The following is a 27,765-nucleotide window of genomic DNA, read 5'->3' on the forward strand; positions in this document are numbered from 1 at the left end:
TTGATTTGATGACGGCATCTACCTCTGAAGTTGGTAAAACACTCTAAGACTTAAATATTTCCATCATCATGTTTCACTGTGTGATACACTGAATAATACCACTTTATATCAGAAAGTAGAATCATTCTTTCTGAAGTTCTTTTCCTGATATGCACTCTTTTTTTATAATTAATTGAGAAGTAATTTTGCAAATCACATGGTTTAAGTAGATTAGACTTAGAAAAGCATTTTGACATTTGTACTTTTATGAATGTGCAAATGTTGCGCTCTAAAAGTAGTTATAAAACTTAAATTTTTCTGAATTGTGGGGAAAATCTTTAAAGACTATTCTTATTTAATTGTGTTTTGTTTTTGGACACATTTCTAGTTAATTTTTGTAGTTTACTGGCTCCAGGAGGTCAGAGTTCAGATGTGTGATGTCATCAGTAAGGGCAGAAAAAAAACAGTGTCTGAGACGTGAGGGAGCGATGTTTTGCTGATGATACGCTATTCTGCCTGTAAACTCCAAACCTGAACTGAGGAGAATAAAGTTGCAAGAAAAAGGAGAATGGAGTCATGTCTCTCTGAGGGTGCAACACAAATAATCTCTCTTTAATAGCGAAAACAGACTATCAAAGGAAAGCTGTCATGTTTGTCTCTGTGGAGTGTGCTACAGTGAATGTTCTCAAGACCATGTTAAACCACGAGATATTGGAACACTGAAGCATATATATAGACAGAAGGCTGAAGGCCAAGTACTCCCTCTTGTGTAATTGCGTTAATGAAATAAAATATGGAGAAAAGGAGCAGGAAAAAAATGTGTTTAACTATTTTATGCTTGTAGTCTTCTGGGAGAAATGTCTTGCAAGACAAGAGAGGTGATTTACTAGGTTTTAAGTGAGGACATAGTTTGTTTTATCTTATCAGCTGGATTCATAACACATTATTGTAGGCTTTTTCTCAAGTTATCATTGGAACACAGTTTAAATCAGACAATAACATTTTACAGCATAATAACACAAATGCAAACAGTATGGAAGTATAGAAAATTGCCATAAAAATCTAATTGTCCAAGCTTTTCTTCAAGAATATTTTAGAAATTTTAGAAAAATGTACTTTCTTCCAAAGTACCTAAAGCTCTTTCACGCAAGTACTCAAAATGTGATGTGTGGATTCACATGACATGTGGATTCCTAATCAAGCAGATTCTAAATTAAAATTCTTGAACAAACAACAGATAACAGCTGGGTACATGTACTTTATTCATATTTCATATATGTTTGTTTACAATTATACAAAAATACAGAATACAGTAGAGTTTTCACCCAGAATACCAACCAGGCATTAATAACATTTGCTTTTTGGCACCCAGACTTATTTCCTGCCTAGAGCCATTTGACTCACTCACTGAAGATAGATGGACTGAATGACTCGCACACTCAAAAGCACTGTTCAGGATGCATCAGAACACATTACGACTCACATAGGAACAGTATTAAAGGGCAGTCATTCTCTTGACTAATGCAAGAAATTGCTTACTTTCTGGCTTCCCCGCATTAGACATACTGCTGCTTATGGCTCTTGCATAGACAGGAAAATGGGAGACCATGTTTTTTTTTTCTATTTTTTTGTTCACAGCTTAGACCTGTTGCAGCTCATTATATTCAAAGACCATGTATAAAAGCAACTTTTGACATAGTATACCTTGTTTGCTCATTTGTGGCTAGAGAAGCCCGTATCTCTGTCAGAATATTGGAAACTGCGTGTAATAGTCTTCATGTGGAGAAGCACAACCTAAAGGTAACTGTAGAGAAAGTCTCAGGTCTTAACTGCCATAGATATTATACTTCAATACGGTTCAAAAATGCATCCTTGAAAGGAAGCAACTGACTGAAAACTTTGAAATTGCAATACTTTGTCATACCACACGTTTAGATATTTCCTCTAAAAGTACTGTTGGTGTAGACTACACGGACACCAAAGTGTTATACTTTTTCCTAACACAGACTCGGCTCGCCATAAAGAACATGTCACAGGAAATTTGTCATGATCAAAAGCGTTCCTCAAAAATGCATTTTTGAACATTTTCTTGCAGTTCAACACTAAAAACAATACCACACGAAAAAATTCCAGCTATTGATGCTGAAAGGTAAAGTTGATCTGAACTATATGAACACCAATGTGGTATACATAAAAAAACAAAAACAAAAAAAGCAAAACAAAACATATATTTAATTTTGCACAATATACTCTTTACTCCTATATGAAAAAATTCCCAACATATAGTCCCAAATACACAGGAAACAAGCAGTTACCAGATTAAAAGTTTCCTATAGGATATAAAGGAGAAAATGTAACGTGGACAGAAAAGTTAAAACCACTGCAGTTTGTTCAGCCATTTTAGTTTTCACATTCTGAAACACTGCTTTACTAGATCCAAATCTTTACTGGGCACAAGTCAAACGAACTTAACTCTCAGTTAAAAATAAAAGAAGAAGAGAGACTGGAACTCCTGTCTGTTATTTTTGTCTGCCCTGTAATGATCTTGCCACTCTGCTAAAACACGGAAACATGGAAGGGCTTTTACATTTCCACACGAGTCACTCACACCAACCAAACAAGGCACAAAAACATGAATGGACATGGTACAATGTAAGACCACATATGTAAGAGAAACACTCAAACTAGATATAGATACTGATGTTTGTGTCCTGCCAGTTATGTCATTGTCAGGTATGTGTCTGATGGGAAAGGTCACAGTCAGTGTGTCCTAATCACACTGCTACCTCTTTATTGATTGTCATTAAAAATATTCATAATTACTTGACTACAACCCATCATAATTTATTGGATTCCCTACTTTGTCTTTGGGCAAGGCTGTGAAGATTAGTTTCCTTTTTAAATAGTTTAACCCTGCTGCCCGTTTCCTCAATACTGTGATAAGTTGGCGCAACTTTAAGGCAAAAAATTCAATATGTGGAGAACTTTGTGGATTATAAAGGTAAGGGGCATTTTTGTCAATTTTTAAAAACTCATATCATCTGTTGACCTTTATTAGCATTTTAATTTTGATAAATGCACTTACTATTTCATCAGATTTTCTACGAGTGCTTTTCCTGTGCAACACTAATTCTGGCAGTATTGAAAGGCAAAGTAAGCAAGAACAGACGAAACCTTATGAGTGAACAGTCTACACTTGATGAGCCTGATTTACGATTACATTTGGTTTTTGAACAAACAGTTTAAAAGAAAGATAGTTTATCATAAAAATCTAAATGCTAAGGTCTTTGTTGAATATTTCTGTTTCTGTCTCAAACAATTTAGTGTTTTTTCCTTTGAGGAATGGCCATCAAGAAATCTCTTATGTAACAGTTTTTGCCTTGCAAACATAGATGTGTGTAAAGTAAAAAATAAAGGCATTGTCGAACTAAAACATTTGCTAAGGGAAGCCGGTTGCTGTCTTATATGTGCCTGTCTTCTATGTTCTGAAAAACTCACCTTTAAATAAAATAAAATAAAATAAAAAAGATATGAATCCACAGACGTCATCCCTGATACTTGTTAGCAGAATGTCATTGCAGATTTTAACAGTCTAGATCTAAGTTAGTCAAAGCAGCATATTCTGTATACATGTGTTCTCACACATTCTAAATCACCCGAATTACATATACGCACAACAACAACAACACCAATAAGAAAATGACACTTGTTTAGGAGGAATATGTTTTGGGGTTTGCGATGTGTTAGTATACAGAACCTTTTTTTCTTCTTCTTCTTTTTTTTTTTTTTAAAATGTGTGGCCCTTTAGTAATGGTGCTGTTAAATGACTTAACTTCAGACATTATAGTTGCATGAACAGCAGCCACTGAGTGCTGCCACCAATAAATAAATACATCATATATCCCCATTGGGTACATACTGTACTTAAAGCAGATAATGTGACTACATCTTGGAACAACAAAGATTAACATTATTAATCTTAAGGAAACCTTGGAGGCAGAGGAAACTGTGGAGCTGCTGAAGGTGTGGTTAACATGAGGGTCACCGGAGGTAGTAATTCAGGCTTAAGTTCATACAAGACATAACCAGCATAACACTGGTCACCTTGTGGTATGTTCCTTGAAAATGAAGCGGCAGGCCCAAAAACACAGCCAGACTGAATGACACGCTGGTAAAAAGACATAGCTTTCCCCCAAAGATCTGTCGATCCAGCAGATTCTGATGAATGATTAGTCGGAGTCATAGAGTCCCAGGATGAGTGTGGAACAGGAGTTTATAACAGCAAATATCTCACTTTTTTTTCTCAAAAGCATGCAGTCTTAGAAGAAAGGCAAGCTTATCCGCATGATATAAGTGTGTGATTAAACCAGAACAGTCTCGGTGATGTAATATGCCATCGTGAATCTGGAGAGCAGTCATGAACAGGCCTTTCGCCTCTACGGTCTCACAATGGAATTCAGCTTCGTGTTTTCTTTTCACCCTTAGACACCAACAGAAGAAAAGGGTAGAACCCTGTGAGAAAGGAGAGTGAGATGAGGTTTTAGAGCTTTTTGAAATGTATTTGCTCTTATTTACAGCAATGTCAAAAATCTTACCAAATACACCGAAGAACACCAAATGCAGAAGCCTTACACTATTTCAATGACGTTCAGCATGTTCCTGCAGTTGAACAGACAGACATTATCTTTCAGTGAAAGAAAAAGAAGAAGCAGAAGAACAAACAAGAAAAGACATCAAGAACAACAGAGATGGCTTTCACATGACAGGAGTCAAGGTTGGTACAGTAGGACAATGTGAGCAATGCAGTCAAGACGCTTGAAAAGTGTAGGAAAACTACTTTTGTCATTTTTTTTTTACTAGTCCTGGCAGTAAATATATATCTTCAAACCTTTTTCTATGATGTGAATATATACCCCTCCTAGCTACTTTATCAGGCAAAATTAACTAATGGAAATTAATCAATCACATGGAAGCAAATTAATGCATTTAAGCATTTAGACACAGTCACGGTGACCTGCTGAAATTTAAACCAAGCATAAGAATAAAAGGTGATTTAAATGAGTTTGAAAGTGGAATGTTTGTTGGTGCCATGCTGGCTGGGATTTTCCCCACACAACCACCACTTCTAGGGTTTACAGAAAATGGTCCAAAAATAAGAGAAAAGAAAATATGCAGTGAGTGGCAGTCCTCTTGGTTAAAATGTTTTGTTGAAGTCAGAGGAGATTGGTCTGATTGCATTCAGTTGCTTGGTAGGTTACAATAAGGAAGCATCATATTTGAAGAAGATGGCTACAGCAGTAGAGGCCCGCAAAGATCGTATCTTCTGTCAGATAAGAACAACAAACTGTTGCAATTCACACTGGCAGAAACCGGAAAGCGCAAGGAAAATTGTTTCTTTGTCTGATGGTTTGGCAATAAGACAATCAGATGGTAGAGTCAGAAGTTGGGTTCATCACCATAAAAGTGTGCATCCATCCGACTTTGTATGAGCATTTCAGAGTGTCGGTGCAATGGTGCGGAGCAGCGAGCGGTCCCCAAACCCCAGGTCACGGACCCGTACCGGAGTCGTTTGAACCGGGTCGCAAGAGTTGAGGCTTGGGTGTGAAATTTATGGTTTTTGGGGGTCTTATTAATTTTTATTGATTTTTTAAAAATCATTTTTATCGTTAACTCGGTTTCCCTGGGTCTTTTCCTGTGTATTATGAATAAATCTTTATTTTGGTACCGGTACTGGTTTTATTTTGTTGTATTTATCCCTGATACCTTAAAGGCCGCCAAAATATTGACATAAACCGGTTCGTCGCGCAAAAAAGGTTGGGGACTGCTGGTGTGGAGCATATTTCCTTGTCACACTTTGAGCCCCTTAGTATCAACTAAGCATTGTTCAAACACAACGGCCTAAATGAGTGTTGTTGGCGACCATGTTCAACCCTTTATAACCACAGTGTGCCCATCTTGTGATGCTTGCTTCCAACAGGATAATGCGCCATGTCACAAAGCTCAGATTGTCTCAAGCTGGTTGCATGAACATGAAACTGAGTTCAGTGCACTCAAATGGCCTCAATATCCACCAGATCTCAATCCAATAGAGCACCTTTGAGATGTGGAGATTTTCATCATGGGATTGCAATCAGGATATTTGCAGTAACAGTGCTGTGTCAGTCATGTCAGTGCTATCTTCAGCCAAAATCTCTGTGGAATGTTTAGTACATTGTTGTGATGGACTAGCACAGAGGTGTCTCCTAAACTTTTTAATATGGGTGGCAATATGAGGGTTATATATATGAGCGACACCCTACAGTTAGGTGAAAAATTACCTTTTTATTTATTTTTTTATTTATTTTGTGCATATACTTTTTAATTTAAAATAATGACTTATTATTTTTTGTTTCTTGCCATTGTGCAACAGTTAGGCTATTGACCTTCTTTAAAGAGTCTTGACTACACAGTGATGATATTCTATGAAATATTTCTATGAAATCAGGGGACTTACAAAAGAGTGAATATGAAGGAAATGTAAAAAGTAAAGTAGCAGCAGAATTTGATACGAGTCCAAAGCCTAGGCCTAAAAATAGTGTAATAATAAACACACAAAACATTTTCTACTACTAAATTCACAATTTTAACAAAACCCACACCTCCAATATTTCACTGCAAATTTGCTATTTTAGAGTTTTCATGCCTGAAGTAATACCTTTGATCTCTGTTTATATTTTTTGTGAATAAATAGTACATAATTAACAGACTGCTTGCTCAATCAGTTTTAAGCAACTAATCCAGCTGCAGTAAGAAGTCAGAGCATTATTTTACTGCTGCAAATTTGCATTGCCTGTAAATTAAAAACAAACAAACAAAAAAAGCTCACTTTTCTGATATTTCAGTATCTAGTGGAGGTGCAGTCCCTTCTGTTCCTGTGAGTCCTTCTTCTGCAGGATTCTGTTGAACATCGTCCTGGTTCCTCCGTGATCTGACCTGTGCCAGGTTAGAAAATTCCTCTTAATTCCAAAGTTCACCACAAGGATCAACGAGGTGTGTAGAACAATGGCACAAAGTTGAAAGGCTGCCGCCAGCTCTCATAAATTCAATGGAACAAAGCACGACTGTATCTCTCGACATTTTCAAATCTCTTAGGTACTTCAGCTTAGTGTTTGAGGTCAAAGGTTGGCTCACCTTCCATACAAGCAAGAACACGATGGCTAAAAGTGGAATGAAGAGTAAGGAGAGAAGGCTTCTCTCCACCACCTCAGGCAGGAGTCTTTGTTGCTCACCTAGGATTAAAAGGACAAATTCTCTTAAAAATTACTTAAACTATGATTAAATATTAATAAATAAACTTTTTCTTCAGTGATTTCTGTTTTTTTAATAATTAAATTTTCTTTGTTTTTACCGTGAAAAGTAAAGAGCATCACCAAATAAATATTATACCGTACCTTATTTCTTAGTTCTTACTCTCTTTAACATAAAGAGCATTTTGCGGCACAAACTACTGATAATGTGCAAAGATTTTCTTGGCATCCATTCAAATAAAATACTGAAATTTAATCTCTCTGGAGGTTAATGTGGTTATCAGGAAAGCAACAGTAAACAAAAAGAAACTTATTATATCACCATGTTCTTGATCTCCCCCTTCAGTGTTTCTGTTGTGTTACTACAACCACTCTGCAACGCACTTACACTTCACACTGTAACGAATGTTTATGAATCAGTATTTAATGAAATGTACATTCTGTCTGCATTTCCACGTGCAGTTAATCAAAACACTGACAACTTGTGAAGATGCAAAGCCCTGCAGGGGTTTTAACTGAGTAGGCAGGTAAACACTTAAAAGGACAAGGCGAGGCACATGATGAGGAATTTGCCCCGAAGAGCACTGCTCATCAGTGACAGCATTCTGAGGGCACTGGCTTACTTGATATCAAAAGTGGAAAAACACTGCTGCCCATTTGGTACACCAGCTGGACTGGTTTTGCAGCTCTTTTTTTTTTCTTGCAAATATCCACAGACTTACTTGTGTTGCAGTCATTTGGACACGGTGGGCTGGTAGTGGGGGACTCTGAAGGATAAACAGAAAAACACAAAAGAGATGGATTCAGAGTTACCAGAAAACACAACAAGACAAATGAAAAAGTGACATAAAGGGATGGAAATTAAGGGAAGAGAGGAGTGTCAACATTTTATTGTCAGGTGTTAAAAAGGCACCTCAACACCACTTTTTCTACTCTCCCCTCAAACACGCACAATAGAGCTCATCCAACCACTCCGCAAAAGAAAAGCCAAGCGCTTGGGAAGATTGCTCTGTATTCAACGTGTAGACAATCAGGTTTCGGCTCTTTTCTTCCTTTTCACATGTGCTACCTTGGGACATCTTCCCTCGGTCCTGTGACTCAGCCGTGTCTCTATGGGCCATCTGACCGCTGAGAACATTTTTCAGCTCTTATCTTGCAAAGTTCTTGTGAAGAAATAATGGTTTGTGGATTAAAAGCTTCTCCAAACAGCCACAAGAGGTCTGTCCTAAATAAAGCCTTTTCACTATATTCCTAAGAGGGTGGCTGTAGTTTTACAAGCAGGAATGAACTTGTGACGGAAATGTTCAGGGTTTAAATTTATTTTTTGGGAGGGCGTTTTCAAGAGTTAAGGTTAGTTTCTGAACGCTGCCTGCTTTCCCACACCTTTAACTTATGCCTCGGGTTTGTGTGTTTTATTGTTCTCAGTCCTTAGTTTAGATTCTTTTGCAAATTTATATTCTTGTTAGTATAGTTATAACATTATTTTTTTGGGGGGATTATACATTTCTCTGAGTTTTAAAGTTTCCTTTCCAACTGTGGTTTTGACAAGGCTTAGTTTTAATTTTGTGCAAACTTCTCTGGGTAATCTGGTATTAGGTATTAGACGCGCTCGTGCTGTGTAGCCCTTTGGTTGCTAAGTATTAAACTGACTTCAAATTATATCATGATATACTGTAATATATCACATATGAAAATGTGATTAAACAATCTTTCTGCTTGTTACTGATCATCATTAAAAGTAATCCTATTCAGTTATTCTTTATTATTGTTATCTGACTTATGAGTACTAAACAGTGTTCTTTACTTTCAAGTGATTATACCTTCTTCAATTTTTCTCAACATTAATGAATGCAAATTGTTGATACAGAGAAAGTGGTAACTTCATAAAATGAAAAATGTTGTGCAAATCTTAAATTCATATCTTTAAGGGCACATGTAGAATATCAGGTGCATTACAAAGTGATCTTAACTGTGAAACTAAAATGTGAAAAATATGATTATCCTCTTCTGACATTTTTTTGTTTTTTGTTTCCTTGCTGACTCTTTTCACGCAGAATGAAAAAAGATGAATTCAAATTCAGATTGCGAAATCCAGACTACCTTAAAAACATCAGCTTCGTCCAAGAAAAGCTGGACTGACTGATAGATATTTTGCCAGTCTTGTCATTTATTGTAGTGTGCTTTGGCTTAAAGCATCACACTCCAGATGGAGTGAACACGAGTGTGCAACATGCAGCTTGTTGTGGAGGCGTTACAACTGAACTTTTGCAGAAACACCTGAGATATATTAGTTCAAATAGTTCGACCCAGTGCTTTTTTTTTTATCCTTTGTTTTATTTTAATCAATAAGAATCTGTAAGAGGAAATGCTGACTTAGCATTTGACCACTGGCTCAAAAAAAGATCTACCCTTTTTTTGTAACATGAATTAAAGGCAAACACAAATGAGCAAACATTTATATATCACAAATGGCCTTATAGTAAATTTTCTGCAAAACCCAGTGCACAGTAGCTACAAACATGCTGCAATCAATACAAACTTTGCACACGAATTCAGCAATAAAGCAACAAATCTCACACCTCAATTAACCATTTAGTTTTTCTTCATTTATTAAACTAATGAAATTACACAAACATGTCTAACAACATAAAAGTGTTATATAGAGTACTCACCTTCTGAATACTCGTCTATTAATGGTGGGTATGGTGAGGTGGGACAGGGAGGAACATCACAGTCGTGTGCATCTTCTTTATTCTGTGCAGCTCTGAGTAAATCTTCGATGAAGTCAAAGTATTGGTTGGTGTCAAACCTCTCTTCCCTATAGTGGCACTCAAAATCAAGCATGATCTCATTCTGGAAATACAGAGACACAATTTTCATTAAATACATTTATTTCATTTCTTTTTTCCTTCCAAAAAAATCTCTAATTTTTCTACACACATGCAATCTTGTGCTTTTCTACATATTATCACATGAAAGTGCATGACTGTGCAAATGCTTCATGTATTTCAGACATTCAGTGTTCTGCAGCCTTTCATGTCTCGCTTGCAAAGCTGGTGTGAGAATAACTTGTGAATTAACAGAGTAAGCATCATGACTCCTACTTTCTGAACCTAAACCAGTAGCGACCATGTATTTGAAACAGACTATATGCTGCGTAATACCTGTGAGAATGGGTAACTCTTTCAAAATGTTGAAAACCCATTTCTACCCATATTAAATGAAAATCATGTGACTAAATGCATACCTGAAGCTTGCATGCTTTCGTTCTTTCTTTTTTTTTTGCAGTCCAAAAAAACTTCATCCAAAATCATTCAATTTAAATAATTAGGCCACTATATATTTTGATTATGTGTTTTTCATATACATTATCCAATTATATATAATGCACATTTCAACACTGTTTGTCATGGATGCTGGATCTGTAATAAAAGTGGTAAAAGATAACCAGTAAACAATGAACTTACCAGATCCTGCATATGGACCCTTTGTTCTTGGAGAATCTGAATGAATATGCTAATGTTCTCTTTATTGGATGAAACGTTTCCAAACTTTTCTGATAACCTTACTAAGCTTTCCTCCAAATAGAAGATATTTAATTTCATCCAACACATCCCAGCCTGGAAAAAAAGGAACACATATGTAACATGAGATGTATGAACTGTGTGATACATACATGGTATAAGATAGCAGCATAGCTGATGTGTTTACTGATAGTTTGACATGGGGATGTAGCTCAAAAAAGGTAATCATTGTCAGTGAGTTCATCGTCTTATGGCTCAGTCATACTAGAGTAAATGGCAGCCTTGGAACTAGGGAAAAGTGGCAGTTGCGGTGACCAGCTGGTCACCCAGAGGTTGAGCATGCGTCACGTTCAATCTCTGAGTAACCACTTTCAAAGGCAAGGTAATTACATAGGTAAGAAGCAACCAGTGTCAAAACATTTGTGGTCCAACTGACTCGAATCATTCTCAGACAGACTGTTGAAGGTTTGCCAATAATTGCTGCCTAATTTATAAACACAGATTGTTAACGCACTGCAATTAGTCTGAGTCTATGTGTGGCGTTGAGTGCAGTCTGTGGCAATAGGGGACTTGACTTTGCACTTTTGTTCACCTATAAAAGTTAATTGCTGTATTATCACAACAGATTCTATGTTATTAACAATTTGAACCAATCCAATTGCAAATTGGTAGCAGACTGGTTTCATCTTATTGCTGATTTATTACCATCCTGACACACCCAAATCAATCCAAATATGCCAAATGACTCAGAGTGGCCATAAACCTGGTTCACCTCTTTGAAGTAACAACGTCAAATGCAAGGACAATTAAAGCATTTTTTTTGTGCTTATCAATTTGCTAGATTTGTCATAAATTTGGTTACTGCCTGTTCATTGAAAGATGTCACAATATCTTACCTCTTCTTTAGGAATGTACTCTAGAGGAATTAGGTAATCTTTAGGAATATTTTGTCTCTGTAAAAAAAAGAAAGTACATTAACATTAAACTGCAGGCAACATCATAAAAACATGAATTTTCATTCAGTTTGAAAATTTGTGAATTTACTATTATTGAAACCATGAACACAAAGACTTGGTGAAACAACTACACAGCTTTCTTTTTTGTTCCTGTTCCTGTTCCTGTTCAGGTGCTAACTTTCTTTTTTCTCCTCTGTTGACGAGTAGTTATTTAAAATATATATTCTAGAAAGATAAACAGGTAGTTTTTACATTACACGGTTAAGTGATGGCAGTGATCAAATATGGTTCTCTGGAGAAATACAGTGTTTGCAGCTGTTTGACCAAAGACTTTCAAGATCTGCCACTGGTTTGAATACAGTTCTAATGCCTTTGCATTGTGCTTTGTGTGTTCATTTGACTATATTTTAATAGCTATAATAGCTTTAGATTGTTCAGTGGTAGCCTGCCATGTATAACATACCAGAATAGACATTTAGTTTAGAATTTCTCAAATACAATTTAATTGGAGTGTTTCTCTTACCAAAGTGGAGAGTTTAGCGATGTCATTGGTCACTGGGTTGACGTTAAGTCTATCTGAATGCACCCCAAGCGTAATGAACAGCAGGAAATGGACACAGACGTGTATCCAACTCTGCAGGTCAGAAGGGACAAACATGTTTTGGCAATTAGTTACATCTTCAACATAAAAAGCCATTTATGATCAGAATCTCATGTGAGACATTAGATTAGAGTTTCACTGTACCTAAAAAGCAAAAGCAAAAAAAGTCACACTAAATCAGATTAAGAACAAAAAGAGTGGGTTTTGCAGCTGTTCCTGCAACTTTCCAAGATTTAGAGTTGTTGGTGTTTCCATGCTTAACAACTCGGCCTCCCAAGCCTTTGGCCATTACTTGCACAAAGATGTGTTTTCTCTTATAGAAGTCACCAAGAAATACAATTGGCAATGAAATATGACAATTTTACAGCCATATAATAAATGTGTATTGCCAATGCTGTGTTGAGTACTATTCTTACTGGCTAGTCTTTATGGTGGAGACACATCAAAGCATTTTACAAGGACGTGTAATGTCACACCTGCAATGTTGGATAAATTACTGTCTTTGTTCTGGAAAACCAATTCAAGTTATGTCTTAAATCTATGCAAAGGTCTTAAAGAATGCAATAAAGAGTCTGATAAGATGACTAACAGAATTCTTACTCAGAGGACTGCTTTCAATTTTCACTTGCCTTCTGTTTTAACTGGCAGTTGCTTTAGTTGTAAGAGTATTTTAGTTCCTGGCTCTTCTTTAACTTCTAGCGAAGTGAAAAAAGAAATAGATTCTCTGCCATGCTGGAACAGAGTTGGGTAATGACACAGTACTAGATGTTATTTTTATTTTTCAATGACAAGGGATTTTTGTTGTCATTGTCTTACATGTTTTAATGTTTTTATGGTCTTGTCAGGTCGGGGTAGATCATATGGGTAGCCAGAAAAGAGAGAAAGAGCTACTTTAAAAGTCTTGAAGTTTTACACACACAACCCAAAAAACCCCATCAAGTATCAGCATACTTATATCAGGTCCGACTGTGATTAATTATTTTAAATTTGTGTACTTAAATAGAAGATATCAGATGCCAAACGTTAACCTTTTAAAATTTACATCCTTTGGATAATATCCCTTTTTGTAATATTGCTACTTGCCAAGTGTTAAAGTGATTGGAAACAGAGTGCTGCCATTTAAATGAGATATTTGTTCTTAAAAACATATGTCTCGCAGTAAGAACAATAATGTAAACATAGCTTCTTAAAGTTACTCTCAGGCTCATGAAGAGACAGCTTGCAGTCTTTTGGCTGACCTGCTTCTTATGCAATGGATCCCTAATTCTCCTCTCAGTAAAGATGGGGCCAAAAAGAAGGAGAGCCCAAAAACACATTAGTAACCTTCAATGTGAACTTGCTGTTTGGTGGATAAAATTTTAAGTGTTTCACAAAGGGAACTATGCCACATCTAATCTGGCAACCTTTATAACAAGATTTTGTTCTATTGTTAATGATGATCATACTATTTTGCAACAACTAACTGCGGCACAGACCTGGACCATCTACATTTCCCTGCCAGCCTGGGGGTGAGATCAGTAATTTTCAAATCTTCAAACCCACCAGTGTTCCTCCTGTTGCTATATGTAAGTCACAATAAGCCACAACAGGAAGCCAGTGGAACAATGATCCATCTACATCAGGAAATGCTAAAGGAAAAGACGGAATGTAATTCAATTCCTTGTAGCTTGTATCATCCAACTATTGTCTTTAAATGGAAGTCGGGGTTGAAAAACAAGCAAGTTTGTTGGACACTTAAATTCATGAGTTATGCCTCAATCTTTAACCTCTAACCATATTTGTATAACAAATGAGGGATAATAAAAACAGAGTTCCCTATCTACAACTAAAGAACAATGTTGGGATTTTTCAGCAAAGCAAAACCTGATGTTTATCACACAACATCTCAAACCACTCCAATACTCTTGTTTTTTGTCTTTAACATACTGTCTGTACAGAATGTGTGCACAGTGATGCTCATGAACGAGAAACAAGTGTATCTGTTGTCTCCTTTACGTTAATGTCCAGTGTCCAGGCTGCCCGTAATTTCTTTAGTATGGATTACATGCAGAAACTTGCTACAGTACCTGAGTGTATGGAGTTACAGGCTTATAGTGAATTCAGCAGGCTAGAATCCTTAAAATTCCTCTTCAAGCCACAATATCCATCTGTTTACATTTCTTACATAGCTTAAGCTTACATAGCTTAATGGACATGCTCACTATATAGAAACATTTTTTTTAAAAGATGATTCAGTGTGTCAAGTGTGCAGTTGTTGCTCATGCTGTAATAAAAAAAAAACCCTAAAACTTCACACAGACTAGAAAGCATCCCATCAAATTTAAGTCAGTGAAAAGATTATTAAGAAAAATTTGCTAATTATGTTTGGTCATTAAGGACATTCAGAAGACATGTTATCATTTCACTATCAAGCTAGTAAACAGCTAACTGTTGTGCACATGTGGACCTCCTGTGACTGGTTTGCTATTATCAACATTATAATTTCTGAATGTTTGCAAATGTAAATATACTAACAAATAAAACTAAATAATAATAAATAAATAAATACAACAACAACAAAAAGAAAACAAACAAACAAAACATCAGCAAACACATCAGGTGGGGATGTAGTCACCATTCCAGGATCCTTATGAGACAGATTCATAACCCATGAAATAAATTAGCTAAGCACAACCAATCAACGAATGTTAGACTGGGTGTAACATGTTAAAGAACTCGATTAACCTCTTGGTGCTGGAAAGTTAAGTGTCTTTCTGAAACAAATCTTCATAAGATTTATGGTTAGATTGGGCTGATGAGGGGACTAGGACAACTGCTTCAATTATGATGGTGGTAGAGACCTGACATTTCTGTATAATTAATGCAGATCCTATCACTATCCAAGAGGTTTTTAGTTTTACATCATATTATTCTATGAAAAGGTTTACTTAAAATGGAAATTGAATACTTGAAATAGAATATGATGATGGCCTTTTGAGAGTGACCAGAAAATACAGAATTTAAGTATTAAAACAAAACATAATTTAACGTTTTCTTTTATTGCCCGAGTCAATAAAATCAGATTATGTAATTGGTTAAAAGGAAAAAAGAAAAAAAAGAAGAAAAAAATCAAATGGTAGGACTCCTAGATCTGGATTACTACCAAAGTATAATTAATTGTTTCTTTGCTCCAAGGCTGAGCTGTCTTCCTGGATTAGGAAAACCATTCATGTGTTACTTCTGTGCTGACAGAAGAAAAAAAGAACCCAAATTGTAGTTTACAATTCCCATTCATATTTATAGTACAACTCTCTATCATTTTGATTTTTATTCAGCAGAGGTTTAAGAGCAGACCTACCATTAAACATTTCAAACAAAAAATAACAACGGACGCAAACCTGCTTAAATTTCTGCTGTTGGATCAAAACAGCTGTTGACTTACTTTTGTGTGTTGGCAACACAGGAAGGAGGTACAGACTTACGCAAGGACACAATGTTAAAAAAAAAACACTGTTGAAGAAATGCTGTGCAACAAGAACAACACTGAGATTTAGCTTCACTTTTCAACAATTTTCACTGTTAAAACCTTGTTTTGTAAAACAATTTATTTCACCAAGTAGCAACTGTGTGGGACAACATTGCAACAACTATTGCTACTATGTGGCTACTTTGAAGAAAATAATATAAAGATACTGGGAATTTGTAAAGCTGTGTGTAGAAATCAGTTGGTGCACGATACTGCTGCAATAAGTTCTATTTTACTTGAAGACGGTACGGTCATGGAAATCTAAGTCCTCTAAATGTACAATTTGCAAAGAGAGTGACTGTAATTTATGCACTCTGACCAAAAGTTATTTTTACAGTGCACGATAGTGGAACCATTCCTAAGACTATCAGTGTAATCTGACATCCATGTAAAATGTAATAGTATCATATTGTCACGTAGTCCATAGCATATACACCATATTTTTAAACAACTGTATCTTATCGTGAGCGGTCTAATTTCAACAATAAAAATATATGGGAACTATCTTGTTAAAATAATACACACCGAAAAAACAAACAGATCTTGTTTCTAAAAGTTCCAGAAAGGCTCCGGAATTCCCAACACAGCTCAGGCCAAACATATCAATAAACAACAAGGCTTCAGTACCGACAGCACTTTGACTTACTTGAACTCGGTCATCTGAACATTTCCCTGATGCTTTCTGATTGACTTTCAGACAGAAGACACAGCTGCACTAACAGGAGATTAAAGTATCTCCCATGCACAAAATTGCATTTTTCTGTCGGACACTTTACAACCACTTTTTGTTTTAACAGTATCAGAAGTAGTAGTAGTAATAGTAGTATTATCAGAACCAAAATCATTGAATATTAATTCACAAGCCTCCAAAATAAAGCCCTGTTCTCCATCATCAGGTGCATCACAGTTCTTGAGGCCTGCTGAAAGCCTGTTTTCTGTTTTCATTATAATGATGCAGATAATGATTATCCCGTCTGATTTTCCATCACCACTTTGAACCCGATGCCTAATTAGCTGAACAGGCTCTCCAGACTGCTGGGCTCGTGGCCCTGTTATCCACGTAATCTCATAAAAGCAGAGCACAGTACCTTGCATGACATTAGTCTACCATGGCAACATGCAGCCTGTTGTGTCAGATAGATGGACATTTCTCATAATCTTTTGCCTACATCACTGTTTTGAATTTTGCCATTAGTCATTAGTTCCCATGTTTTGAAATGAGGATTAAAACAGACCAGATGATGAAAGATGGGGAGGGAAAACACCAGGCTGCTGTTTCTGTCTAGATGTTCTTGAGTTGATTCAGGTTCAAGTTATCCAAGGGTTTCCAATGAATACCCTGGAATTTTTTTAAAACCTTTAAATGTGTTTTGTGTTTTTTTTCTTTTCTTTTTGTCAAAGAATATGTTAATTACTACCAGCTCGTTCTCTTCCTGATTCAACTCATCAGGAAGTAGTGTAGTCAAATTTTTATTCTGGAGCTCTGTTTTTTTTTTTTTTTTTACCTCAAAAAACAGATAAGACTTTAGAGACTGATTCAGAAATTCTAACTGCTGTACAAATGGAAATAATAATTTTATAAATTTACCTTAAGGTATAAACCGTAAAAACCATTTCCTCAACTATGTCTGACACATTTACAAGCGACATTTGTCTTGAGATGATAACTGTCAGACATCTGGGTTTCGGGGAATATTTTGCTTCCTGTTCAACTTGACAGCCCAAAGTACTCTACAATTTTGTCTCAGTACCCATTCAGATAAACTCTTTTCCTATAATTACATATCAGCTACACTGTTGAAATGAGAAGCAGAACGATTTAAAGATTAAATTTAAAAAGAAAAAGAGAAAAAGAAAAATATATCAAAGATTATAGCAAGTGCACAATCCGCTAAAAAAAGTATAGCTATTTTGTCACAAAATTAAACTGTATCCTATACACGAAGAGACATAACTTGTTGAGTAAACAGTGAATTTCATTGAGGTTGATTTAATGTGGATCTATAACAAACCTAATTTGTTATATGGGGCTATTAACCCAGTTGGCTTGAACCGACTGGTGTAGCCCTACAAATAAACAGCTAACAGCTAACAGTTAAATACTTTGAATGGCTTAGAAGATAAAAATTACTTGATCTGTTAACTAGGTCTGATGGCTTACTTTTTAATTAAAAACGTACAATAACGTCACACAGAAAGGTGGTCTCCAGAGGCCAATTTATTACCAGCAGCTGAGATCAATTAAACTACTATGGCCACAAGTAGTGATAGCTAATGACAGATTTTCAGAGAAATCGCTCATTTAATAAATGATGAAAACAATTCGTTTTGTTGTGTGTGTGCCATTAAGCATATGTTGTTGAGAAAAACAGGAAACAAACAAACCTATTCAAATGTCTAATGAGATCAGACCTTGCCAACATTTAGGTAGAAATTAGACAACCCCTGCTGCGTAAAACAATAGGTTTCAGAGATGAGAGAGCACCAAATGTTTCAGTCCTTTTAACCAAATAGCATCAACGTATGATTGATCTGGAGCAGATTAAAGGCTTTAATGATGAAAACACAAATAATGATCTTGCTAGGAAATTAAAGGGTAATACAGAGAAGAAGCCAATCTGCAGGTGTCTTTTGGAGACAGTGAAGTGTCTGCTGTTAATGTCATCTTTAGGGCAAAAGTCAATCCAGACTTATTGCTGTATGACACGACAGAGCAGTGGTCAAATCAGACTACTGTCGCTAAGACTTGTCCAAACATATGAGCATGTGCATGAAGAATTAAGGCTCCCATTATGGTAACTTACTGAGCACACAATTTATTTATTGTTTATTTATTTTACAGTCAAAGCTATAATTTTAAATGTCAAAACAAGCTTGTTATTTGACCAAATAGGACATCCCTTGAATGCTACATCCTTAATAGAGGAGATGTTGAACTAAACAATGCATACTTTTAATTGCAATTATAGTGCACCGTTTGTGTACAGCAGGAAATCGCATCTTGCTACTGTGAAAAAAAAATTCAAAAAGGGAGGAAAAGGATAAAATGGTGCTGTGTACTCTACAATGTTTTTGTTGGAAAGGAAAAGAGTGGGAAAAAATGTGTTTTATGATACTCTTACAATCCCTTTATATAGCCGCTTATCAACAAATAAGGGGTTAGACAGATCTGGTTAATATGCACTTACTGAAGAAGGGGAATTTTTCCTGGCCAACAAGGAATCTTGAGTTGTGCAACTGTGCATTTTTTCAGATCATCTTACAGATGTAGGTGATATATTTTACACCTTCTCACCAAAAGCTTGACTAAATTTGTACAACATTTTCCTCATAACAAAAACAATCATAATATTTTGTTGAACTTGTGATTCATTCTCGAATATGTGAATTGGTGGTCCATAGTTGTCAGTTTTATGGTAACCGGTTTATAGTAGATCAGTTTATCAGATTCATATACTTTCAGATACTTTCAGACAAGTAGATCAACAGCTTCGTTGAAGGGCGCCCTGTACTTGATGCTGTTAAAAAGCAGTCTAACAGGAACAAGGAAGTATAATTTGATTACAGTGTGAAGCAGAGAATTCAACCCTGACTGAGATAGAGGTACAGACATATTTTCCAGTGACTAAAAGATAACAAATGCTCTCTCCTCAGACATCAAAAATCATTTTCTGTTGCATACTGAACTGCACAGACAGAAATGTTCAGCTGACAGTATGAATTACAGACAGTATACAATTCTTCAATTAAAAGAAATAGATTTTTAACAAAAGATTTAGGTTTCCAATTGTAGTTTACTCTTACTTTATTGTTTGGGAAAGTGGGAAAGTATGTTGCCTCCTTTTGTTTTTTAAAAAAAATTCCAGTGTAGTTTAGCTTTTGGTTTTGTTGCTAACCACTGAACACAACGTGCCAAAAAATGATCTCCTTGTGGCTGGGCGTCTGCATTGGGCTGCTCATTCATCTTTCAGTGTTAACGCACTGGCAATCTAGTGGCAAATACCACAAATGCAAATGAGCTGGAGGCAAGGGTCTGTGTTGTACGAACATAGAATTTCCCGATAATAGAGAAATTGCAGAAATAAATTTCGGCAAAAACTTGAAAAATTATAAACTTTCTTGGAGATTGCACAACTGTATCTCATTTTGCTAAACAAGAGGTGAAACCAGATATTTTTATTTACATGCTTAATGACCAGAAATGCAACTTTAAAGTTAAGATTAAAGTTAAAAATTGGACTTCAAAACAGAATATATATCTTGTTGCTACTGTTTTCCTTGGGGGCTGCTGAACCTGGTCCAGACTGAATGTATTGGTAAATCGCAACCCGTTGAGGGTGTATTAAGTTTGGTTAAATTCATTTTATATAACCAAAATCACTACAACAGTTGCCTCAAGGCGCCTTATATTGTAAGGAAAAGATCCTACAATAATACAGAGAAAGAACAAACAATCAGATTGCCCTCTATGAGCAAGCACTTGGTGACAGTGAGAAGGAAAAACTCCCTTTTAACAGGAAAAACAGGCAGAATTAGGCTAAGGGAGGAGAATCCATCTCCCATGGGATGAGGAGAGAAGGATAAGGATAGGATAGGAAGGATAGGACAAATTAATTCATTAAAGATTTAAGCTACCACTTAATGGATATCAGCATTTTTATACTTTATTTATGTTAGATTACATTCAACAGAGTTGAAGTTGCAGATCTTTAGGGCAGGATCAGTAACAGTTGGTTTTTGACTTCAAAAGATTTCTTTATTCTCCAACTTACAGTATTTTATGGGAGAAGTATAAATGTTAGGTGTCACTGTATATTTTCAAGGTTGTTAATTTTAGTCCTTAGAATAAAGAAACTGAGCTTTGGTAAGTGGGAATTTTACAAATAGTTTGGGGTTTAAAAGGGTTCTGGATGTAATATTAAATTCATAAAACTAGTCACATTAAAGCTGACAGCAATTGAAAGTGACATTCCCTGAACCACAATTTAAGTTCACCACAGAACATGTCAGCCTTAAAGTAAAATGGATATGACAAAACCCACACACATTTCATTCATGTTTCTTAAACAGCCCAGATGACTAACACTGACTTTAAATTCTATGACAGTTGTCCTAACTGATCATGTGGAAACTTCAACTTGCAAGCTAATGGATTGGAAACACGAGGGAGGAAAAAAGCAGCATCATCTTAATACCCCCTAGCAACTGTTCTGAATCAGATGTATACCACAGATGCTCAGTGATGGGATAATTTGCGCTCGTAAAAATATCTGAAGGGCCTGTATTCACAAGGGACACTGAATTATAAGAGTTCAAGGCAAGATGCCATTCTCAAATGAAGAAAGAAGGTCCTTAAAAGAGAATGGACACACATGTGCAACCACAGTATGAATAGTGTGTTAATTATATGAGATATTTCTTCAGAGAAAAGATGAACTAATCCACAAAACAGATGATGTGTTTTCACTTATTCTGCGAAAGCTTTTTCCAAAAAAACAACAACAAAAAACAAACAAAACAGAAAAAAACAACCCAGAAACCATATTAACTAAAAATCCTGCTTTGACGCAGCAACAACTAAATCCACACACAAACTCTAGTTTAAAGGCAACAGATTATAAGCTTCACAATTGTACTTAAAATGATGTTATAGATACTCTTTGAGAAACCTTAATCCCTAAATGTAAACCTTTAAAGCGCCAGCTCAACCAGATTTTGACTTTGCCTGACTGTAGACTGTAACAAGCAGATTAAAGAAGGTGAAGAAAGGAGAGGTTCCTTTATTAAGAAGCACTGTGGGTCCATAGCTGATTCACACTGTGCACATATGTCTCTTGGCTAAAGAAGAAACCACTCTGAAACACTTTGCCCTGTGGGAACAGGCATACATTTCAACAGAATTACAGAGTCTGTGGTGGTGAGAGCAGAAGCTTCCATCATTTATTAATATTTCAAAAGAAATCGATTGCTGTTTTAAAACTTTGTGGAATACTTTCAAATTTCAATTTCTCTGCTCCAAACACTCCAAAACCAAATCTTTGACATATTTAATGACATAAAGCACAGCAAAAACCATAAAATCCACTTTGGGAAGCTGCAACTGTTTACCTTTTGTCTTGCTCTTTATTGGTCGTGTTTATAAATTAGTCATGCAGTCATTAAAATAAGAAAATGAGATGCAGAAATGTCTCTCCAAGCAGTTGTTTAAACTCAACTTCTCGTTGAGAAATAAAGTTCTGAGACTAATAAATCCTGCAAGGCCACACACAGTGCATCAAGTCTACACTTACCAGTCCAGTACATTATACTAAACAGCAAATAAGGGATCATTTGAGACAGATTTTTGGACTTTTAAAGAGGGAAAATGAAAAAGGGCTGCTACTAATTGCTGCTACTAATTGCTTCTGACAAATAGATCCCTATGGTTTCTGCTCAAAATATTTTGCCAATCTACAGAACAGACCCATCTGCTTGGCTCTGGTCATGTACCCTCTTCCTTGTGACGGTAATTTCCCCAATAATGTTTGCATTCACATGACATCAAGTCACGGCGTCTTTTGTATAGAGACCAAACCCAGGTTTGATAAATCGTTGAACTGATCCAACCAGTCATTTCAGGCTTGCACATCAGTTAGAAAAAGCCTGCAGGAATTCCTAACTGACAGACCTCAGCATGAAGTGGTTAATGGATCAGAGTTCTATAAACATTGATTTTAAACTCTCAGGAATTGCTTCAATCATGTTTTCTTTCTCCTTGCTGGCTGTATGAGCACCTTGTGAAAGGTCTTCTACACTCTTGCATAAAGACAAACATACTTAAGGTCATCTGACACATAAAAGATGACTGGAAGAGAGGAGCTCAGCGGTTCTGTATCCCAAACCTCACTGAAGTCAAGAATGATTTTCAAGCAGGTATAGACACAGGCACCTTTCTAGCAAAATATTGCACTCAAAGACATGTGCCCTTCATGGGAGCATTAGGTTAGACAGGGGATAAAAACAAGGCCTTTGGTGAATCTGGGACAGGACGTCTTGTTCCTGCAGAAATAAGACATCAAACGCTCAGACACGAGGCCTGGGCTCTGTGACAGAAGAAAATCCTGTAAATCAATCCAGGTTTGCAGCGTTGCTTTTATGGTGTTGCTTTACAAATCTTTTTCAACAAGGGCAAAGTCACCATTTAAGACCATAATTACACAGAGCTGTAGAGCAAAATATAGCACTTTGCAAACAAAGAAAAATCACTCACACGCTAATAAAACATAGGTTTGGTAGTCATCTAATAGCTGTAGGTTTAGCTCCTGTACATTCCCTTCAATATTGCTGATGTTCTGAATGGTTTTTATAGGTGGAAAAAATCATTTTGAGAGAACAAGCATTTCTTTTTTGGCTCCATCAGTTTTTGGTTCTTGAAAAAAGGCTTAAATTCTAGGAAGTACTGAATTCCTCCTGTTTGGACCTGGATGGTGCATATGGGGTGAGCATTTTGCAACTGAACATCAGCTCTGTCTTCTTTAATTTTCACAGTTGCTGAACTGTGCAAGCTTTGTCTGCTAAAACATTGCTTTTGGCTATTTCATCTTCTTCACAAAAGACCTTCAAATTGGTCCTTCAGTTCTATGAATGTCCCCTGATTGAGGTTTCACTTCATTGGGCTATGATGAGATTAAACATGTTTGCAATATCAGTCTTTAACCACTAATACTCTGATATGAAGCAATTTCAGTTATACTCAGAGTCAATTATTCAAGCATTTCCCCCAGGGCCTAAAAACAAAATAACAACCAAAGCGGATTCATTTTCATTTTCACCAATAACATGTGATCCTTAAGATAAATAAACCTCTCCAATCCCATGCAACCTCGAGTTAGGTGGCTCAATCATCACAAGTTACTGCAGAGACCAGCGTGCTAATAATCTAGTTAATTCTTGCTGTCAAATAAACCACAGCACACAGAACTTTATTCTAAACTTAAAGGCATTCAGATTGTGTTACAGAAGAGCAGGTGGGAAATGATTGACGATAAATCTAATCAATGTAATGGCGCAACAGTTAAAAAATAAACCTGACAGGACGACTATCTGAAAAACTATGCAAGCATTTAGATACGTTCAGTTAAAATGCCAAACAAAAGTTCAGCAGTGATGAGTGTCATTCACAACAAAGCAAATAATATGTGGATAGATATGCAGTGATGCATGGGCTGTGATTAAAATGTGAGTCATAGGGTCGACTTGATATGCAGCACTGACAAACAGACACTCATCAGTAGCGTGAGCTGCTCATGTGTTAAACAAGACATTAGCTAACATAACTGGCAGCCTACCTGGGAATTTCAGTGATTTAATGCTTTATCTTCATAGGTGGCATAAATTCCCTTGGGCTGCTGATGTTAATGAATGTGAAAGAGCCAGTGGAAACTAGTGTTGACTTTAATATAGTCTGGTGCGGTTTCTAAAAAGCCATAAGCATCTCAAAGCACTAAATATGTCATGCAACAGCAGCAACACCTCATTATGCATTGAATGGATTTCACACAGCCCAGCATGCGGGCTCTAATTTAATGCTTTGTGTTTCCTTTCCTGCTGCTAATATAATCTCATTGTTAACTAATTCATTCAGCTGTGATTACTGGAGAGTGTAATTCTGACACATTAACACCCACTTTGCTACAACGCCTACCTGCAGCATGCCTTCTGGAACATGACACAGTAAATCTAATTATTCAGAGGCCTGTCATTCGATTTTGTGATTTGTCTTCAAGTCAGAACCTTCAAGTTTATATTTCCTGCACATCAAAAAAACAAAAAAAAAAAACAAAGATAGAGATAGAGAAATTTAGTTTACTTGAGGGATTCGATTGCATGCTGGTCCTCAGCAGGCCAGAGGCCACAACAATAAAGTAGAAGGAAACTGAGCCTGGATTATGTGAGCTGTGGGCCTTTGGATTTACAGCCTGTGCTGGACTTGGCTCCAAAAGCCAAACCATGTGTGCGTCTAAATTATCCTGGTGCTGAAATACTCCAGTGCCTCTTCACCTGCCTTGTGTCACTTTATTTGGATTGAAATGTTTAATCTGGGCAAACAACACAGTCAGTATACAGGAGGAGACTGTAAAACATCGCAGGGATCTTTGGAGGAGCAGGGAGCTACTGTGCAATACCTTTTGTGCAATACTTTTGTAAATAGTCAACGGTGCAATAGACTCAATACTTGAAATGTGCAATTCACTTGTATTTTAATTTTTATTCCTATTTATTCTATTTATCCCCTTCGTATATTTTATTTATATTGTCTCTGTATTTATATATATGTGTGTGTGTATAACTCTGTAACTTCTGTCGGTGCTGTGCTTTTTTGGAAATCGAATTTCCCAGAGGAACCCACCCGAGGGATTAATAAAGTTCTATCTTATCTTATCTTATCTTATCTGGAGCTGACAAGATGACTTGTCGAAATGTTAGCTGTCTGAATATTTGGCTTTAATCTTTCAATCTTTCTGCTGAATTAACAATAAAAAGCTAAATTCCTTAGTGTGTCAGGAAGGGCACAGGAGACCAGATACACAATGTCTCTCTAAACCTCACACAGCTCAAAGCCCCGCGTGGCTAGCATCAGAAAACTAGCGCTCCCTACTGGTGCCAAATGTTCTGTGGTGTGATGCAACAAGCCAGTACTCATGCTTGTTTCCCCACATTTGTGTGCCATAGCTTGTTTTTATGAATGCTCGAGTTTATTCAAAACTCTCTGACAAATGACACCTTTATTAAAGTGCATTTGAAACATATACTAATCTACTGCTACATGCCCTAACATTCGTAAAAATTATGAGAGGAATAAACAAGGAGCTCTCCATCGCCAAGGAATACCAGAAATATTTCAGTTTTTTCAACAGATTTGATACATATAAATAAAATAAATAAAATGTTTATTTTATTTTCTACTTCTGATAACAGAGGAGCACACCTCAAACTGCTGCAATATCAGTGCATGAAGAAAAGATGGGAGGTGTCCAACCACACAGCACAACTTACTGTATAACTTCATTAAAAAAAAAAGAATAAAGGAAACTGCTCAGAATGAGATTAACTGTGGCAGACATGCCCAGCCTTAGTCTGCGAAACTTCAAAGACGTCCCTTATGCATGGACATACACGTACACACCCTGGTATATCCATATTGACATGTTTCATGTCCTTTGATTTATTTATTTTTTAATCTGATTTAGTCATTAATATGGGCTTAAACTGCCAAGCAGAGTGAGGCTGAGATTAGTCAAAAACCTGAAATGCACAGGGTTCAGTTACACAGCCTGGAGATGAGATTTAGTTTAAACCTTCCTATGTTTAGTTTAGCCAACAGGCGCAGCACGCAGATACCCAAACTAAATGCTTTCCATTTCATGCAGCAGACTTCCTAACATCAAGATATAGTCATGGTTTCTAACAATGTAAACGGGCTTCAATTTAGATGAAATGTTAAAATTTTGTATAAAGCAGTTGCTTGTGCTCAGATGAGGACCTGCCGGTATAGATTTGGAGGCTCAAATCTTTCATGGCGGGAATAAAAATGACAGATTGGTAAAATGCCAAAATTAAATAGAAATTCACTGATTTGCCAAAAGTAATGGTGATGTTAAACTGTGCATTTAGTCTTCTGCTTGTAGCCTACAGTTTTCAATCAGCCAGGTCATAGGTCAGAGATTACAGTGTCAAGGCTCACAGACGGAGCTCGAAGTGGACCTGCAGCGCACATAAAGCAGGCTGATGAATAACCTGCAGTACATGGAAAAACGGCAGATAAAAGAGCATATCAATTACCAGAAAACAAACAAAGAGCCACTGACATATGCACACATAAAGAAATACAGTGACACGCTGTCCTACACTGCACCTTAATAACCTGGGCTTAATTTACCTACTAGTGATTTGTGTCAGCCTGGCGAGGTGGATAAAATATGGCCTCAACATCAAGCCGTGTAATTCTGCAAGCATCACCATTCTCACTGAGTAAAGTAGTTTTACTCTTTAAACTACAACTCAAACGGAAACACCGTCCATTTACGAAGGTGTGCATGCAGCAATCATAAACTCTAACCTACAGGTTGAAAATTACTCATTTTAACAATTAGCGCTGAATAGTTACGCACGGCGCAAACCGTTCTCAGAAGTGAAGGCTGAAGTGACAGGGCGGCGTGGTTAAACTTACTAATCGGGGTGCAGTGAGGACGCTGCTCCTCCAGCGAAATAAGGAAGACGCAAATGTGCCACAGTCATCATACAGTGTGCACAGGTGGAACATTTTTAGCAAACATAACTTTAAGGAGGAAATCAGGTTTGCCATTTGGCAACCAAATCAAGCCACATCACAGCGTCAAAGGAAGGAAGGAAGCGGGACCCAGACGACTTGATCCCGCTGTCACTTATATCCTGTAATTAGTCGGAAACATGTCCCGTCGGTTTATTCAAATACAACGCAAACTTGTTAAAAATAAAAATCGTGCCCGATCTATACGGTTTTCCGGTTACTCGAGAGCAGGAGAAACAAGTCCCGCTGCGTAAGCCGCAGATTAAACTATTTATTCCGCAAAACCAACGAACAGACAAACAAAAACATCTACTTACTTTTGACTTCTTCATATGGAATGACAGGAGCAAATCCAGTGTGTCCGAAAGCCTATTTTATTTTACTTCTACGGGGAGGAAAGGGGTTGTCATCATCCTGTGTGCACATATCCAATGCCCAAGTCAGCAGTATCCAAGTGGAGGAGAAAAGGAAAAGCCCAAAAGGAGAAGATCGGCAAAAATACTGATATTTAACTTTTAAAATGTGCAGCCTCTAGGCTAATAATGTGTGGCATATAGCCCAGCTATCTACAACATAGATCCAGACACTGAGCGCTTGCAGCACAGG

At 36.7% G+C, this 27,765-nt stretch overlaps 1 protein-coding gene across 1 annotated transcript; it reads right to left on the reverse strand.

The window, feature by feature from the left end:
• Positions 1-1,217: 1,217 nt before the first annotated feature.
• kitlga (kit ligand a) lies at positions 1,218-27,765 on the reverse strand. Its single transcript, XM_085462642.1, has 10 exons — positions 27,477-27,765; positions 12,269-12,379; positions 11,686-11,742; positions 10,733-10,885; positions 9,938-10,118; positions 7,988-8,032; positions 7,150-7,247; positions 6,845-6,951; positions 4,575-4,638; positions 1,218-4,491 (listed from the first exon to the last, which is right to left on the reverse strand). The coding sequence occupies exons 1-9, from the start codon at positions 27,489-27,491 to the stop codon at positions 4,608-4,610; spliced, it is 798 nt and encodes a 265-aa protein (XP_085318768.1). The 5' UTR covers positions 27,492-27,765; the 3' UTR covers positions 1,218-4,491; positions 4,575-4,607.

This window comes from Copadichromis virginalis, linkage group LG7 (assembly GCF_057382275.1).
Source record: "Copadichromis virginalis isolate Kocher_CV1m ecotype Utaka linkage group LG7, C_Virginalis_male_GT1.1, whole genome shotgun sequence".
In the NCBI taxonomy this organism is placed as follows: domain Eukaryota; kingdom Metazoa; phylum Chordata; class Actinopteri; order Cichliformes; family Cichlidae; genus Copadichromis; species Copadichromis virginalis.

Excerpts from the sequence above, each read along its gene's own strand:
- kitlga (XM_085462642.1), bottom strand. Across the intron at positions 10,886-11,685 it reads AGTACATTCCTAAAGAAGAG|GCTGGGATGTGTTGGATGAA; the intron begins GTAAGATATTGT and ends CTTTTTTTCCAG. Across the intron at positions 6,952-7,149 it reads TGTTCTTGCTTGTATGGAAG|GTCAGATCACGGAGGAACCA; the intron begins GTGAGCCAACCT and ends AACCTGGCACAG.